At 34.6% G+C, this 16969-nt stretch overlaps 1 protein-coding gene across 1 annotated transcript in view; it reads left to right on the top strand.

Annotated features, from left to right (window-relative positions):
- The window catches only part of LOC150092515 (AP-2 complex subunit alpha-like), a 440587-nt gene that overhangs the window by 284248 nt on the left and 139370 nt on the right, over window positions 1-16969 (top strand). The window contains exon 14 of the mRNA XM_090414707.1: window positions 6714-6788. Coding sequence (XP_090270833.1) covers window positions 6714-6788 — 75 coding nt within the window. The remainder of the gene's footprint in view (window positions 1-6713; window positions 6789-16969) is intronic.

Genomic DNA, 16969 nt, shown 5'->3' with positions numbered 1-16969 from the left:
TATACCTTTTCTTAAGTAATTTAACCTTTTAAGGGCCACCAGAGATTACCTGTTCCCTGCATTCTATGAGTTATCCTGGTCACTCAGGCAAAATTTATTTTTTATCTGCGCCAGCCTGGGTCTTAAAGTTAGAGATAAACAGATTATCAGGTGCCACTAATAATGTTAACCGAATTCTTAGAAGTCTTGGGTTCTCTGGCTTATTTTATTTGCAGTCGTGCCCTACTACTTTCAATTGGAGTATTCCCACACACACGCACGATCACAGGTTCGAAGTTTTATGAAGGGTCAGTCAGTCATCACGATCAGAAACACATGTAAGGAACCAAAATATTTATTAAAATCATTATATAATGCCATACAAGTTAAAGTAGTTATCAATTCTAATTTAATCTTCTACCTTTCTCTCACCCTCTCACTCTTAAAACAATTATGCATTGACTTCAAAATGTTAGCAAATTCAATAACTCAGCATATAACTCAGCATATAATCTTAATTACAGCTCAATTGGACATTAGGGCATTTTAGCACATTTATAATCTCTCTCGGATTAATTACGACAGAACCTCTATCTAACTGAAAGTTTTTAAAGTTCATTTCAAAAGCATAGTCATTTACATAAATCTTAGTTCTTCACTCTTTCTTCCATTTTACAAATTTTAAGATGCATTCTCTTAACACTGTTAGTCAATTCTCAAAAGGGGCTAGAACAAGTGAGAGTACTTATCTATTCTTTATCGGTTTTCTTCCGTCCTTCCTTCTTTGTTTCGATTCTGGTTGTCTCGATCTTATCGCCATGTGGGTTACATGTGCTCACCCGAGTTGGACACTATCTCTCTGCTAAGGTTTTACCTCGATTGCCTTCTCATTGACGGCCTACGGTGTTGATCTTGTCGAAATCTGCTGCAGCGTCATGCCGGATCCTTTCATAAGTCAGCCCTCAAAAATGAGAGCTGAACTTCAATGAACTCTTGGAGCACATGAAGAGAAATGCAGGAACAAGAAAAAATGGGGTGATTTACTTCCGTGTCGCTGGTTTTATACACTCCCCTAGAGCGCCACCTTTCCGAGTTTAAATTTCTCTTATCGTCTCACCCATTGGTCTCAGGCTGAGTGACTTCACCGATCAACATACTTGACTTCTTGTTTCCGGGAACGTATGTGTCATGATGTCTTCTTAGATGTGATGCCCGCAGGGTGATCTTTGCCCTATGTTGCTGAATAATATGCATTCTTTCATTTATAATATTTCACTAATGATTTCTCTCATATCTGCCCCTTTTGCTGACTTACATTCATGCTAGACAAATAGATACATTAATTTAAATTCACATAATTCACAGTTTATCATACAAGATTTTGTTACAAAAAAAAACATAGTTACACTGCGCTAAAAGATAAGTTTGCACATATATTTTTTTTGTTTTATTTTATTTTTAATTTTTATTATATTTTAAATCTTGTGGACTTGCCTCCACCCACCCACACACACACACCAATGGTGATGTCAGTCAGCCATCCTCTTATCCAAACTAGTAATTCATAATCCCATCTCTTATCCTTCAACTTATGCAGCAGCCTCCCATGTTGAGTCCTGTCGAAAGTATTAGTGAAAGTGTCATGGTGTATCCATCTCCCCCCCCCCCCCCTTGTTTGACTTGACTGTGACATATAATAAAGCGTGAGCAAGTTACACAAACATGACCTTCCCTTAGTAAACATAAGCTGTTCATTGCAAATTATAGATTTCCTGTTAACCCATTTTTGATCCTTTACTTTCACAAATCTTCACTGCATCTCCAGAGGATACTGATAGGTCAATAGTTAGACATGTCTGTTTTTGCATCACCCTCGTGCCAATGGATTATCATACATTCTTTCTACAAATGTGGAATCTCCTCTGTGGTGTGTCTTCAAATTATGAAGCCAGGTGAAAGGAATAGCCAGTTGAGCTGAACACTCTTTTAGCGTCAGTGTTGATGTCCCATTATATCCCTCTTTCTGAATTCATATTTAACTATGCAACATCTCGAGAATACCTCCTCCTCATACATCTTGCTTTCTTCTTCCATTGTAGAGGTAGCACTAAGCTCACTGTTGTGTTGCATACACTAGATTGATAGCTTTTAGAAAAATAGGCCCTAAATAGTTGAACAATCTCTTCTGTATCTATCACCCACATACTATCTGCATTGATGAGTTATTCATTCTTTTATTTGCAACATAACATTAAAATTTTTTTGGGTTGTCTTTAGCTTGCAGAGCCAGTTTCTTTTCTTACACATAGTTTTCTATGCAACAGTTGTAATTTTCTGACCTGTGCTTTATAATTTTCATAACTGGCATCTTTATGCTTATGCAATACCCTCCAGATCATCATTTTCTTAAGAATTGCTTGCTTAATACAATTGGTTATCTATTTTACTCTAACCCTATTAATTCTTCGAACTCTGGGATACATTCTGATATTGCATTATTGATGTATTTTTTTAAATACTTTTCATGCCCTGTTAATATCCTTCCCATCGCACAACTGTTGCCATGGGATTAAATCTAGTATTCTCTTCAGTTGGTCATAATTTTCTGCTTTGAAGTTCAGCATGTAACCTTTTATAAATGGAATATCCACATACTTACTCACTTCCCATGTGAGTACAGCATGATCATTGTTGATAACTGGAGGCAGAACAGTCAGTAAAAGACTGACTGTTCTGCCTCTTTTTGCTGCTACCTAATCAGTGTTCAGATAATTAGTTGCCGGTGATGATTACTAATTTTGCACATTCTTTATTTGGTAGTGCATTTTCATAAATTATTTTAATGGTATTACAATACTAAAAGAACTGAATTATAAAAAGATGTTTATAATAAACTGGCTTATATTTTGCTGGATTTCAAACCATCATCTTCAGAGCAAAGCATGTTAGTTTTCATACGACAGTAAGTGAAACAATTCAAATTGCAATGAACAAAAGATCTAAAGGCCTTTTGTGTTCTCTAATGTTTAAAAAAAAAAGTATTATGGTTGTGTAGGAGTTGACCCTATGGGTAACAGTCTCCCAAAATTTTGGCAAATTAATGCAGCCATATTTGGGCTTGTGTGAATATTTGTTTATCTGGGTTTTGAGAAGATGAGGATATATTAGAGAGGATCCAGAATATGTTAACTAAATTGGTTTCTAGGATATGAGGACAGACTGAGAGAATGCAACTTGCATAGCCATATGAGTAAAAGTAGGAGATGTGGTATTGACTGAATGGTATAAGTTAGGTAGGGGTTGGTATCAGATTAATGTGGAGATTTCTTTCGTACAGTAGAAGGAGAGAAGTGCAGTGTAAATTTTTATTTTTTCTATTATATTTTATATTATATATGCATATGTACTATGTTTTTAAAGTGGTATATAATTAGTTTTTACCTTTTATATCTTCACTCACTGCACTGTATTAACTCCCCCCCCCTTTTCTGCCTTGCCTTGATCTTTATCGTATATATGGCCGATACATATATTGTACTTTAATTCTGATTGCCACCAACCATATGTCTGCAACTTATCCAGTAACCTCAACCAAAATTTCTCATCATCTTATTCAACACTAAGTTAGTCCTGGCACTTTTCTACTAGCACAGGTCTGCAATTTTTTTGGAGATAGTGTATTAACAAGTATCAGATCAGTGTGTTGTTTACAATTCATTTATTATAACTAAGAAATGCATGTACATTTGAAACAACAATTAGTTAGAGCTACACTTCCCTAGCCTTTCTAAATCTTGATTAAAAGCTATTATAGGACTAAAGCATTATACTCATGAGGAATGAAGGATGCTCTTGGACAATTTGAGGCTAACCTCCTGACATTTTATACACTACTAAGATAACTTATTACATACCTTCTCACATTTGCTTATATCCATATCACAAGAGTACCAACTTATCACAGTTACTTACAGACTTTCACAAACAGTCTGTATTCATTGAAAGCTCTGTTAGGATATCTCATTCTTCTGTCTTGATTATGACGTTTCTCTTACTCACCAGGACATCGCGGCAATGCATTTCATCCTTTATGGTGATTCATTGCAAGTTACAAGTGATGGCTCCTTTTTCTTGGTAGTTGACGACTGGAAGCCTTTCTATCTCGTTAATTCCTGAGGAGGTCTGGATTACATCAGCGAAACGTCTCCTTTGATTCCTGGCCACAGGTGCTGGTGGTCGCTGAGAGCCTGGGAACAACTGGGAACTAACTCCCTTTCCTACTCACCAGGTCACTTAAATATCCTTTTTCCTTTCTTTATCTTTACTTTTGCATTTTTTGCGCTTACCCTCAGGCTTGTCAATGTAACTTTTGCATGCCTTTTCCAAAGTCTTTGTTCTTGATGCTCTCTAACCTTCGCAAGTCTTGCAACTTTTCTCTTCAAGACTTTTGTTCTTTCTTTTTGTTCTTCACTAATCCAGGCAACCTTTCTGCTGACCCATTACTTAACAAAGAACGATTCTTTTTCTTTTGTGTTGAGCACAACAATTGTTTTACAAGTAATGTCAACACCATACATGTATATTATAACTATTTTTTCATATATACTTTTCATCAACTTTATATTACATCCTATGTATTTTCCTGACTTAAGACCCTGGTAAAACTGAGCATGTTAAGTTATAGAATAACTTATCATGCAAGATTTTACAGTAGAACAAGAGACAATCCTTGGAAGGTGTGAGGGAGTGAAGAGCAGGTTTTTTGCATAGAGAGTTGGTGAGTGGAGTGCATCTCCTGAGCATGTGGTGAGTGCAGAAGCTGTGAATGGGTTTAAGGTACAGTTTGATAATAATTTTTCATGAGTGTGGACCTATCTCAGTGATCTTTTGACTTCATGGAGGTCTGATGTTAATAATTAAAACTGAATTAATAATTATTGCTAAATTGAACTAACAAACCTGAATTAGTCAAGTACCAGTAACATAGTTTTCTTATTTCAGTGGTAGCTCTAATTGAGTAAGATGGATAAACTTTCTCTACACAAAAATGAAAAAATATGGGAATCCCAAAATTAGAGCAAATTCATTTTTGAGATCCTTCTTTTTGAATAGTCAACTGTCAGATTTTCATGGTATGTTTGTATGGAATTGGTTAAATGAAACTGATTTCAATGAAGCTAACAGCTCAGTGTGCTTTAACAAATTACAATTGTATTTCTTTTTGCTTCAGGTTTTATTTTATGAAGAAACAGGAAATTTAACAGAAGATTCATCCTAATATGCATCTTAAGGGTGTATACAGGACACCATGATATTACTACATAATTGTTGACATTATTCCTAGCTTTCGGTAACTTGTCCCCAAAATCTGCTTGTTAGGTCTCCAATACTTTCATATCTTGCTTTCTGTTACTTCTATTACAGTATAACTGCATCAATCAGTCTAGATCTTGATTTATCTCTGATCTCTTTGCTGCCATCTAGCACTAATCATCTGTTTTGCTAACCCCATCTGTCCAATTTTGTTTGTGACTATAATATATTACATTAGCTATGTGAACACACGAATGCTAATGATTTCAGTTTCCTTTCTGATATTCTCATTTTTAACATGATTCTGCTATTAACGACTTTTAATCCCATAATTTTTTTGAGAAGTCATCTGTAGGTATCTTTGATCAACTACTTTCTTACCTTGCTCTCAGACTACATGCTAAAATTTGCTTAAAGACTGTTGTATACTACTAATTTAGTGTTTTGGCTAATTTCTCTTATTCGGTATAAATTTATTGAGCTAACTTCCAACCCATACCAGTTTGCTTATTTGTATTATCTATTTCCATATTTAATTTGTCCTCTACTAAAAATGTTCCTAAATAGCTGAGATGTATTAATTATTTGGGAGGTTCTCGATTGGATATATTGTTTGTGATTCCCATTCTTGAAAGATTTTAAGTCTATAGTGTCATGAGTGGGCTAGGGTTTTTTCTATTTTTAATTAATTTTATAATTTTTTTAAATTTATTTTTAATATAGTCCAGAAACCCTGCTCTACAAACTAAACATGAAACTTTTTCAAGCTACATCAGGGTGACCCCATTCATCTCTCACCTAAAGACAATCACAAACATCCATACCCAAGACAGGATTTATCTTGGTTCAAACTGTTGGTTTAAGAGCAGATATGCTAACTACTCAAACAACCAAGCCTGTTAATTATATCTTAAAAATACTTAACCACATGTTATTATTGCTGTTATTTCTTCTTAAATAATAAGATAAGCATTCTATTATCAGTGGCCTAGGGTAATGAAGTTGATGAGTCAAAGGTTAGAAGAAGATAGAGATGGTGGGTATATGACAATATGGGAGTACTGACAAGTGATCCTCATTTGGAGAGAAATTTTTTTTATAGAAAATGAGTAAACTTAATCATTTAGTACTGTCATAGTATCCTGTACACTCCTTGAGTGAGTGAGTGTATGTGTATCAGAAAATTGATGATGCAAGAGATTTAGAGTTGATGGGGAAAAATTCAAATTAGACGAAATTCAAGAGTACAGATGTAATAACCCTCTATTCTTGCTGCTTTGTTACGCATGAAGTTTCAGGAAGTTAATTTTCTGTTTTGGAAGTTGTTTTTTATCACTATTACTAGCAGTTGAACATTAATATTAGAATGAAGGATTTCTAATTTCATTGTTTATTTAAAGATGTCTTTTTTATAATTTCAGGTGTGGTATAGAGTTATTCAGATAGTTATAAATAGAGAAGATGTTCAAGGATATGCTTCCAAGACTGTCTTTGAGGTAGTATCTTAAAACTGCTCCTCAGTTTAACTTTGATATTAGTAATACAATAATTCATCTCAAAAGATTTATAATGTGAACTGGGTGAAATCAGTATTTCAGCCAGTCTTGAATATATTAATTTATAAATTCATTTCAGCTGTTAATTAATAAATTAGTACTACAGTGACCATTGGCATGTCATTAATCAATGGGAAAGGTTAAAATATATCCCAATATATATATATATATATATATTCTCATGGTACCTTGAAAAGGGAAATAATATTGAATATGAAAATTGTAGAGGAATTTCTGAGCTGAGTGTTCCAGGAAAACCTAAGCAAGCATTGGAGGCTAAGAAAAATTGTGGATGAGAGACTTGGAGATAAACAATCTAGGTTCATGCCAGATAGTGGTTGTTAGGATAAGATTTTCACTTTAAGATAAATAATTGATAAATCAGGGGAGTATGGCAGATTTGTATATAAGTTTTGTAGATCTGGAAAAGACATGACATTGACAAGAGAAAACTTATTCAAATTGCTACGGTTTTATGGTGTAAATGGGACATTATGTAGAGCAGTATAGTCTGCATTTAAGCTGTAAGTCAGTAGTTAAAATAGGAGGTGCTGGAAGATGGTTTGATAATGAAGATAATGTCCTCTGTTATTCATTTATATTGATCACATTATTAAGGAGATAGGCATTAAACCTGATATAATGATTGTAGATATTAATCTTTGCTGTTTACTTTATGCAGATGTTATACTGTACTCCTGAATAAAAGCAATGCCAGTTTGCTGGATTCCTTATCTAAATTGAATAACTGCTATAGCAAATTTGGTATGAAAATCAGCACTGAAAAGACTATGAAAATTGCTAGAAAGATTGAAAATATTAGTTGCATCCTGAAATGAAAACTTGAACAATTCAACTGTTGAGGTTTTTAAAAGCTGAGATGTTTTAGATTACTTTTCTGTTGTGAATTTTTAAAAATAAGCAGAGATAGTATGAGAAGTCAACTGAATAAATTCATATGGAATAAGAGAGAAATTAGTCAAAACACTAAACTTTCTGTATATAAAACATTACCTTAAGAGAGTTTTAACTTATGGAACTCAGAGCTGAGTTAATAACAGCTGAACAAAGACCAGAAACCACAGATATAATGAGTTGTGAAAAAATTAATGAACAGATAGCAGTCATGTCAGAATTTTATAAAAAATGAGGATATTACAAAGGCAGCTTGCTACAGTATATACTCTGTGTGGGGGATGGGGGGGTGTATATTTACTTTTCTCCCTTCACTCACACACTGAATGGTTTAAACTCTTAAATTTGAAATAAAAAAACAACAACTAAACTCTTAAATCTAGCTTGCACACAGGTCTGTATCCCAGGTTATCTCATTTGTAACTTAAACTTTTAAATTCCTATTTAACTTAACCCACTAAATTCATTAAGAGATTGTCTTCACACTCTTATAAGCAAAATAATTGTCACTTCGGAACAACTCCACCTTCTATATAAAGAAGAAATGACTAAAGTATGCCAATAGGTTAGAAACCACTTATCAGATTGAGAATCCTGGGCTCATTCTGCAGGAACAGGAAATCAACTTTCCTTTCAACTGAAATAAAACTTATATCTCTTTATAACAAGGATATACTCTCTTGTTCTTCTATTTCTAACTTCTTATCGACTCCATGGAGTCGATACTCATTGCTGGAGACCCACTCTATCCATTAACACAATACCTATCATACATCTCCTTAAATATATTCACTGTTGGGATACTGACAATTCATTCCACTCATTTACCACTCTCCAAGAAAGAACCTAGTCTGCACAGCCTTACTAACCAGACAACTTCCAAGTGTGACCCCCTTGTTTTTTCCCCTACTCCCCATGTATTGAAAAATTTCATCTGTATCAATCTTATAGTATTCCTTTTGTAACTTACAAGTTCTATTGTATTCCCTCTCCTCTGCCTGTTGCTAAAATCAGCAACCCACACACTTTCAATCTATCCTCATAGGGAACATTTCACAGACCTGTCACCAGCTTGGTCACTCGTCTTTGATTTCTCTCTGTCATTTTCCAATCCCCAAGACGTGCAGGTGAGCAAATTTGTGCACAGTGGTCAAGTGGCTGAATCGTAACCTTATAAAAAAAAGGGGATAACAACCTCTTTCTTTACTTGTCAGTATGTTCTTCAGTATCCAAGTAATCCTCCGAGTTATTTTGTCACCTCTTACAATATGTATTCTGAATTTCAAATCTCTGTCCATCATCACCCCAAAATCCGTAGTTTTGTCAATTTCATGTAAACTAGTTCTGTCGATATGATATGAAGTGTGTAATCTTTTCATCTTGAAGTGCATTACCTAACATTTCACAACATTGAATTGACAACCATTATCCTTTGCACACACTGCTAATTTATTTAAATTATTCTGTAAGATACCTACATTACCTTTATACTATTGCCTTCTTTAGTTTTGCATCATTGGCAAACAACTGAATATCTCCCTTCAAATCTGCTATATCATCATCATTCAGCAATTTTTCAAAGATATCTTTTTCTCCTGTTTTCATGTCACCTTTATCATCTCTAATTCCTTTTACAGCACTCTTTCCTCCATTTCAGCTTCTTCAACAACCTCCAGAATATTTTGCCACCTTCTTGATATTTATTTTCTATGTTCTTGCCAGAGTCTGACCATGACTTTTGTTAGCTAGTTTTACACAGTGTTTAGCTTTCTTACATTTGTCTCTGTATTCTCTAAGACACAAGATGACTTATTTGCCATGAACTTTTGATATGCTTTCTTCTTTTCCTTCACTGCCTCTTTTACTTCTAGTGTCCACCATGGAATTTTGATTTTTCTATCCTTGCAGACAACCTCACCACATGCCTCTCTGGCTGAATCAATCAGGGTTTTCTTCAACGTTTGCCACTGAATTTCCAAGGTTTGGTTCCTATTCTCAAACTCTTTCGTTTTTTCTTCAATAATCTTTGTGTATTTTAGCCTACAGTTCACATCTGAGAGCTGCTCAACTTTTATTCGCTTTAAAACTTTCTTACGTTATTCTTTTCAATATGAAATTCAATTTTATCCTGCTCAAGACTAAATAGTGATCACTTCCAATTTCAAATCCTCTGTACACTCTGGTGTCCTGCACCAGGGAGAAAACATCGCTATCAACAATAACATAGTCAATGAGACTTTTCTTATTCCTTGCCTCTTCTCTCCATGAGAATTTGTGCACATTTTTATGTTGGAACATGGTGTTAGTAATAACCAGTGCATGTCTTGATCAGAAATCCAACAGGTATTTGCCATTATTATTAGCTTTGCTCTTTTCTCCAAATTTTCCCAAAATATTTTTGTATGTCTCACAATCACTTCCTACTCTGCTATTTAGATCCCCAACAAGGACCAACTTTTCCTTTTTCATTGTGTCAGTAGCTTTCTCTAGAGCCTTTCTCCTAGAATCGCAAAAAATTCTTCTACTTCTGTGGGACCATAGGCACAAATAAGTCTCATTGTCCAGTTTCCCATTCTGATATTTGCCCATATCATCTACTCGAGACTGCTTGCCATTAAAGAAGATTAGCCTCATATTTAGTGTTGAATGCTATGGCTACTCCTTCTTTTCCTTGATTGTCATTGCTTCAATATAACATTTTGTATTTATTGCTCAGAAAGGTCTCACCAGTTTTGTCTTTTTTGTTTCATTCATCCCTATTATATCGATCTGGTACTTATCTAATTTCTCAGCTAGCTCCATTTCTTTGCCATTCAGGCTTCTTATGTTGATAGTACCGATCTTCAACTCTGAAGAAGAAGATGGTTGCACTGCTACCATTTCATAAGATACTCTCACCCCGATGCCTCTAAAACAATTTTTTTTAAATATTTTTTTTAAATTCACAACGAGATAGCTGTATGTCTCTGTCAAATCCTTCCCAGTGTCATTAATGTGAAGAGTGAATAGCAGTGGACCAACGACTGAAGCATGCCACTGGCCACCTTAAATCTTGCACTCATATCCCCCATACACCGCTTTTTGATATGTTAGCCATCCTTCTATCCAAGCTCATTGTTATATTCCAGTCTTATATGTTCCAAACTATGTAACAGCCTTCCATTCTGTATCATTTCAAAAGTATTGTGAATCTATTTTCTTTGTCTAACTCAGTTTTGTAATATTATAAAATGTGAGCAAGTTCCTCGAGCATAACTTTCCCTTAGTAAACCCATGTATGCCATCTCTTACCCACTTTCCCAAACTTTTCACCACTCCAGAGATACTTGGACAATAGTTATACATCAGTCTTTGCACTACCCTTGTGCAGTGGAATTATCATGCATTCTTTCCACTTCCAAGGACTCACATTTTTTGACTAAAATTATGTACATAGATCTTAGGAACAAGTAGTTCAGCTGAACATCCTTTTAGCATCTTTGCTGGCATCCCCATCAGCCCTTATTGCCAAATTCTTATTCAGCTTAGGCAAAGCTCTAGTACCTCTTCCTCTTTCTTTGCCCTAGTAGCAAGGCTTATACGTTGGTCAGACATAACTGGTAATTAGTTTATGGAATTAACAACGCATATAAAGTATATTAATTAAAGGTAACTTTAATGAATAACTTCTATATTTCGGCAACGTCACATTGCCATCTTCAGGAACATAAAGATATGGTATATGCATACAGGCACTAACAAAAGCAAATGAGGAAGAAAGCAAGAAACTAATTGTTCCTAAAGTCCTAATTGTGCCCTCTGGTGGGCTAATTTGGTAGTCTTGGCAGTTGGGCTGAAGTTCTCATAATGTAAGTCTCCCAAATTTGGGGTAGTTTCATGTACCCAAATTTGTTGAGGTTAGGAACGTGTTTTAGAGCCGCTGAAGATTCTTTGACTAATCTTTAGTATTTAAACTTGCTGCGATGTATTATTTTTGTTTTCTTCCAACGAATTTTATGGTGGGTATCTAAGGCATGGTCTGCCAGCCCAGAGCGGCTGTACTGGTGAAACCAGATGTAGTCTTTGTGTTCTGAAATCCTGATATTTGCTGTTCTGTCTGTATGGCCAAAGTAAGACAGTTTGCAGCTGCAAGGGACCTGGTATATGCCAGGTAGGTCTAGGGGAAGTGGTTGGTCTTTGGTAGAGCGGATAAGGGATGCCAACTTTTTATATGGTCTGTAACAAGAAGTAAGGTCATATTTTTTGAGGATATTGGTTATTTTCTCAGAGGTGCCCTGGATGTAGGGGATGGTGATAGACTTGGTGTAATCTTTATTGTGGAGGGGGGGAGGGGGATTGTGGTTTACTGGTTTTAGTATTTTTTGGATTTTTTGGGGGTTATAGCCATTGGCTAAGAAAGTGTTGAGGATGTGGTTTAGTTCAGTAGTTAGGGCCTTGTCATCTGAGCAGATTAATTTTGTATATAATTTTTAAAAAATTTAAATAATAAAGTTAGTACTTTTTAAATCAGCTAGTCTTTCCTATCTCCCACAAAGGGGATAGATGTAGACCATTGGATCTGTTTAGGTTAAGTAAAGTAAAGTTTTACATTCTTTTTTATAAAGCCGTTCCATGAGGAACTGACTTTTGTGAAGGACTCTTGTTTTGTTCCATTGAACTCTGTCTAGTATTAATAGTATGCTCCACAAGTCCAGATTGTTCAGCCTCAAGGTGTTGAATATAAAGCTTGTGTTCTTCTAGCTGAATAAAAGTAGAGCTTCCTGTTTGTCCGAAATAACCCACAAGTGCAATGGATCTGGTAAACACCTGAATAATTGAGATGTGGAGCTTGTCCTTTGGAGAAATGAGAAAGGTGGAGATTTTCTAATGGGACAAAAGGCAACAAAAATATTTATTGGTTTTGAAACTTTTGCTATGCATTCACTAATGCCTCGCACGTAAGGGTTAGGAATATGAGTTATTTCTTCTGTATTTGAAGAGGTAGAGATATCAAAACTGCTCAGTGCTCTTTTGATGAAAGAATTCTTATAACCATTAAATAAAAAATTTGAAATAATATGTTGTAATGCTTTCTGTAATAGTTCATCTGAAGAACATAAGGAGTGAGCCCAATGAACCAGTGTTTTAATAGTTCCAGCCTTTTGACTGAGATGGTGAAGAGATTCAGCATGTATATAATAGCCTGTATGAGTCTTTTCCCTAAAAAGTGAGAAATGTAGGTTACCATCTGGTTGACAAAGAATTAAAAGATCTGTAAAGACTAACTACTTATTTACTTCTTCTAAAGTTAATTTGATCCTGTGCTTTTTAATTTAAATGCATTTCATTTATTTATTTCATTTTATTTATTTTTTTTTTTGTTATTTAATTATTTTACTTTAATAAGTTAGGAAATTTCATGACCTTTTCTTAGTTATCTTACATTAGCTACTAAGGTGGTGCCTTTTGGAATTGTCAGTTTTTGAATATAACTGACAGTTCCAAAAGCAATTCGATTAGCTTTTTACATGTACTGAAGATGCCTTTGATATTTAGGTGAAAATTATACTAATAAAATATTTTACGTGAGTTTATTCAGTATTTAAATATTTATTTAAATATTTCTACTTATGGTATTCCATTAACTACACTGCACAAAACAATTGGGATATTTTAGTTTCTGCTGGATAATTATAAATTTCTGCAAATAATTATAACTATTAGGTACTTTATACATAGATAAAGGGTGTAATTGACAAGATATTGTTCAAATAATTGATATTTATTACAAATTTAACAAATTATACATTTTAGCATGAAATAATTTTAACAATAATAATAATAATAATAACAATAGCCAAAAATGCTTTTGTTAATTTTTAATAGAGCGTATGGTCTCCATTAACAGCCAAAACAGTGGTACATCTTGATTGCGTGGACCAGATAAGATGATCAAACAGTTCTTGTGGGATATTTTCCCACTCTTCTGTGAGAGCAATTTCAAGCTCTTGATCATGGTGGCAGCTGTCAAGCAGAAACATGCCTACTTAAAGCATCCCAATCATGTTAAATTGGATTACAATTCAGTGAGCAGGCAGGCCAGTCCATTCGTTCAATACCTTCTTCCTCAAACCACTCTTGTACCAAATTTGCATGGTGTGGACGAGCATTGTCATCTATAAAAATGAATTCATAGCCAATTGCAGCAGCATATGGACGAACTGTAGGTTCCAAAATTTCATCGCGATACGTTTGGACTATTAAGGAACTGTTTCTGATAAAATAGAGATCAGTATGGCCACCTTACTTATTCCAGTCCATACCATCAAACTCCCACCTTGAGGTTGGAATCTTTCACGAATAAACTGTGGATTATTTCTTGTTCCACTTTCACACCATATCAAGATACATTGGTTATCTGGTTGTAGACTGAACCTGGACTCGTCACTAAAAAGTACACGTTCCTAATCCTCATTTGTCCAATTGCAGTGTTCCTATGCCCAAATTCTTCAGGCTCTTTTGTAATTTGTGGTAAGTGGAATGCAAACCATTGGTCTTTGAGCATAAAAACCATGAGACATGAAGATGATTTCGAACATTTCCCAACTCCAGAAAGCGATTCCAAAGTCACGAAATTATGCTTTGAGAAATACGACACACTCGAGCAACAACTTGCTGCATTTGTTCAACTTCTAATCGACCAATGGCTCTCCAAGCCATGGATTCTGGAATATCATGTTGCTCTGCCATTTTTAACAAAATAAAGGGTGGTAGGTGACACAAGTTTACAATTGAAGTGATAATTATGCACTGTGGAAGTGAGCGCAAGAAGCCACACTTTTATACTTCCACATGCTAATACGGCTAAGACACATTTTAACACATCTTAACATGATTTTATATGCAGTTGCGTGTTCTACACTGTTGTATATTAAGAATATTTTGAAATGTGTTACATTTTTATAACTTTATAATTTACAAGAAAACCAAAATATCCCCTAATTGTTTTCGGCAGTGTATCTTAGATACTTTCCTCTGGATCCTCATAAGGCATCTTCATACTTATGCAGTCACTGCAGCAAACCTATGCACCATACCTCCCACAAGTGTATGATAGCAATCAATGGGAATTTTAGACTATTCTTCCTTTAAACATGTAATGAGATCCTGCACTTTTGTAGGGCAGACGTCTCTTGACTGCATCTGAAGCTCCAGTTCATCCCACAGATGTTCAATAGGGTTGAGATCAGTGCTCTATGGAGGTCAGTCAAGTGTTTTACTGTTCAGTAAAAGCTTTATGACCGTGCATTGTCTTGCTGAAAGAGACAATGGTCAGTTGCAGAAATGACACTCCAGTTCATCGTACAGGCATCATTAGACATCATGGCTGCCTGTTCCTCACACTGTGGTTTCCATTGATGTCTTTCCAAACAGTGTAGAGTTGTATGGGAAGTGATGCTTTACTAGAAGAGATCCAGCATTTTCAGAATGCTAAAGCAACCATAGATTTTGCATGTTTTTGCAAGAGGTTATGTATTCAATGCAACCTCTCTTGCTTCTTAAAGTCTTTCTTAAATATAATTTTTTTTCTTTTTCATTATATACTCTGATTTTTTACTTTTATTCTTTTTTGCATCATGCTGTCTGCTGTACATGTGCAATTATGAACTAAATGGAGGTGTACATACTACATCTCCAAATCAAAAAATTAGAATAATCAAAGAAAATGTGTTGAATAATTTGCAATTCTAATTTATTGCATAGAAAATAATTATTACCAAATATGAATTAGCAATAACCATGTAAAAATGTAACATAAATAAGAAAACTGTTATTTGAAAACATTCACAAAATTAGAATATTTTTAACATGGTTCAAAATGTTAGAACAATGCAAAAATAAATGCGCATAAATTACATTCAAAGGGAAATAACATTACTGCTTTGTTACACCCCCCCCTCCTTAGCTTTTATGATGATTTGTAAACTGTTGGGCATATTATTTACTAGTGGTTCAGTCTTTTTGTTGTTATTTTTTTTATCAAAACATGCCCATATGGTCTTTAGACTAGAAACAAGTTCATTTTTGTCTCTTGGGGAAACTTTTTGAAGATGTATCTTCATAATTCCCCACAAATTCTCAATGGGGTTTAAAATTGGCAAGTTTGCCGGCCAAGGAATTATATCGATTTGCCTTTCTTTGCGCCATCTAGTAGTAGTGGTCTTGGAAGTGTGGCAAATCACATAAATCTTCCGATGTTACATAAATTCCGATTCTACATAAAGTGCTCAAGAATTTCTTGGTACACTTTGGAATTGACTCTTTCATACGGAATATACAACTTACTTGGACCATCTACAGTCATACCATGGCAGATGTTGCAAATTTCACCAAATTTTTCATGCATTCTTTATCAAATGCTTCTTTCTTAAGTTGCCAAACATGTTTCCCTTGATGTCCATGGGACACACAAAGCATACTTTCATTGCTAAAAAGAATCTTTTTCCTCAAAAAGTATCTTTTCCCTCACAACAATCTTTGCTTAAACCATCACACTCTAGCTGCCTTTTGCTTGGAAGTCATAAGTAGCTTCATCTTAGTCACACAATTTGAAAGCCAATTTGTGAAGTTGTCTCAATGTCACGATTATTTTGAAAACTTCGGTTATTAGAATACTGTCTCAATACTCTACTCATGCTTGCTTGAGAACATTTCAGTTCCTTAAATATAAAATGGTGAGTTTGGTCTTCTTTGTGTAGAGACAATACGAAACTTCTTACTTCACATATGTCACTCATTCGACTCATGTTTAGCAAATGATTAACTGAAATCCATGCACAAATGATTCCTCATGCATGAGTCAGTCCTGCAGCTATACAGAATTGCAGAAATATATGCTGTTTCTATACTCTCCTCAAAACCAATCGGGAAAATTTGGAATATGCTGATATTTTGAACCATGTTAAAAATGATTCTAATTTTGTGAATGTTTTCAAGTAACAATTTTCTTATAATTTATATTAAATTTTTATGTGTTAACATGGTTATATAATCTACAAAGTGCATAGATTTAGATTATGCTAATTCATATTTGGTAATAATTATTTTCTATGCAATAAATTAGATTTGCAAATCATTCAACACATGTATTCTATTCTATTGATTTTTTTTGAATTCAGAGGTGTATCAGCAAAAGCTACACAGCCCGTCATTTACAAATACGTCTC

This window comes from Typopeltis vanoorti, chromosome 25 (assembly GCF_054136105.1).
Source record: "Typopeltis vanoorti isolate ZY-2024b chromosome 25, IOZ_Tvanoo_1.0, whole genome shotgun sequence".
Classification (NCBI taxonomy): domain Eukaryota; kingdom Metazoa; phylum Arthropoda; class Arachnida; order Uropygi; family Thelyphonidae; genus Typopeltis; species Typopeltis vanoorti.
This window is presented reverse-complemented; position numbering and strand designations above follow the sequence as displayed.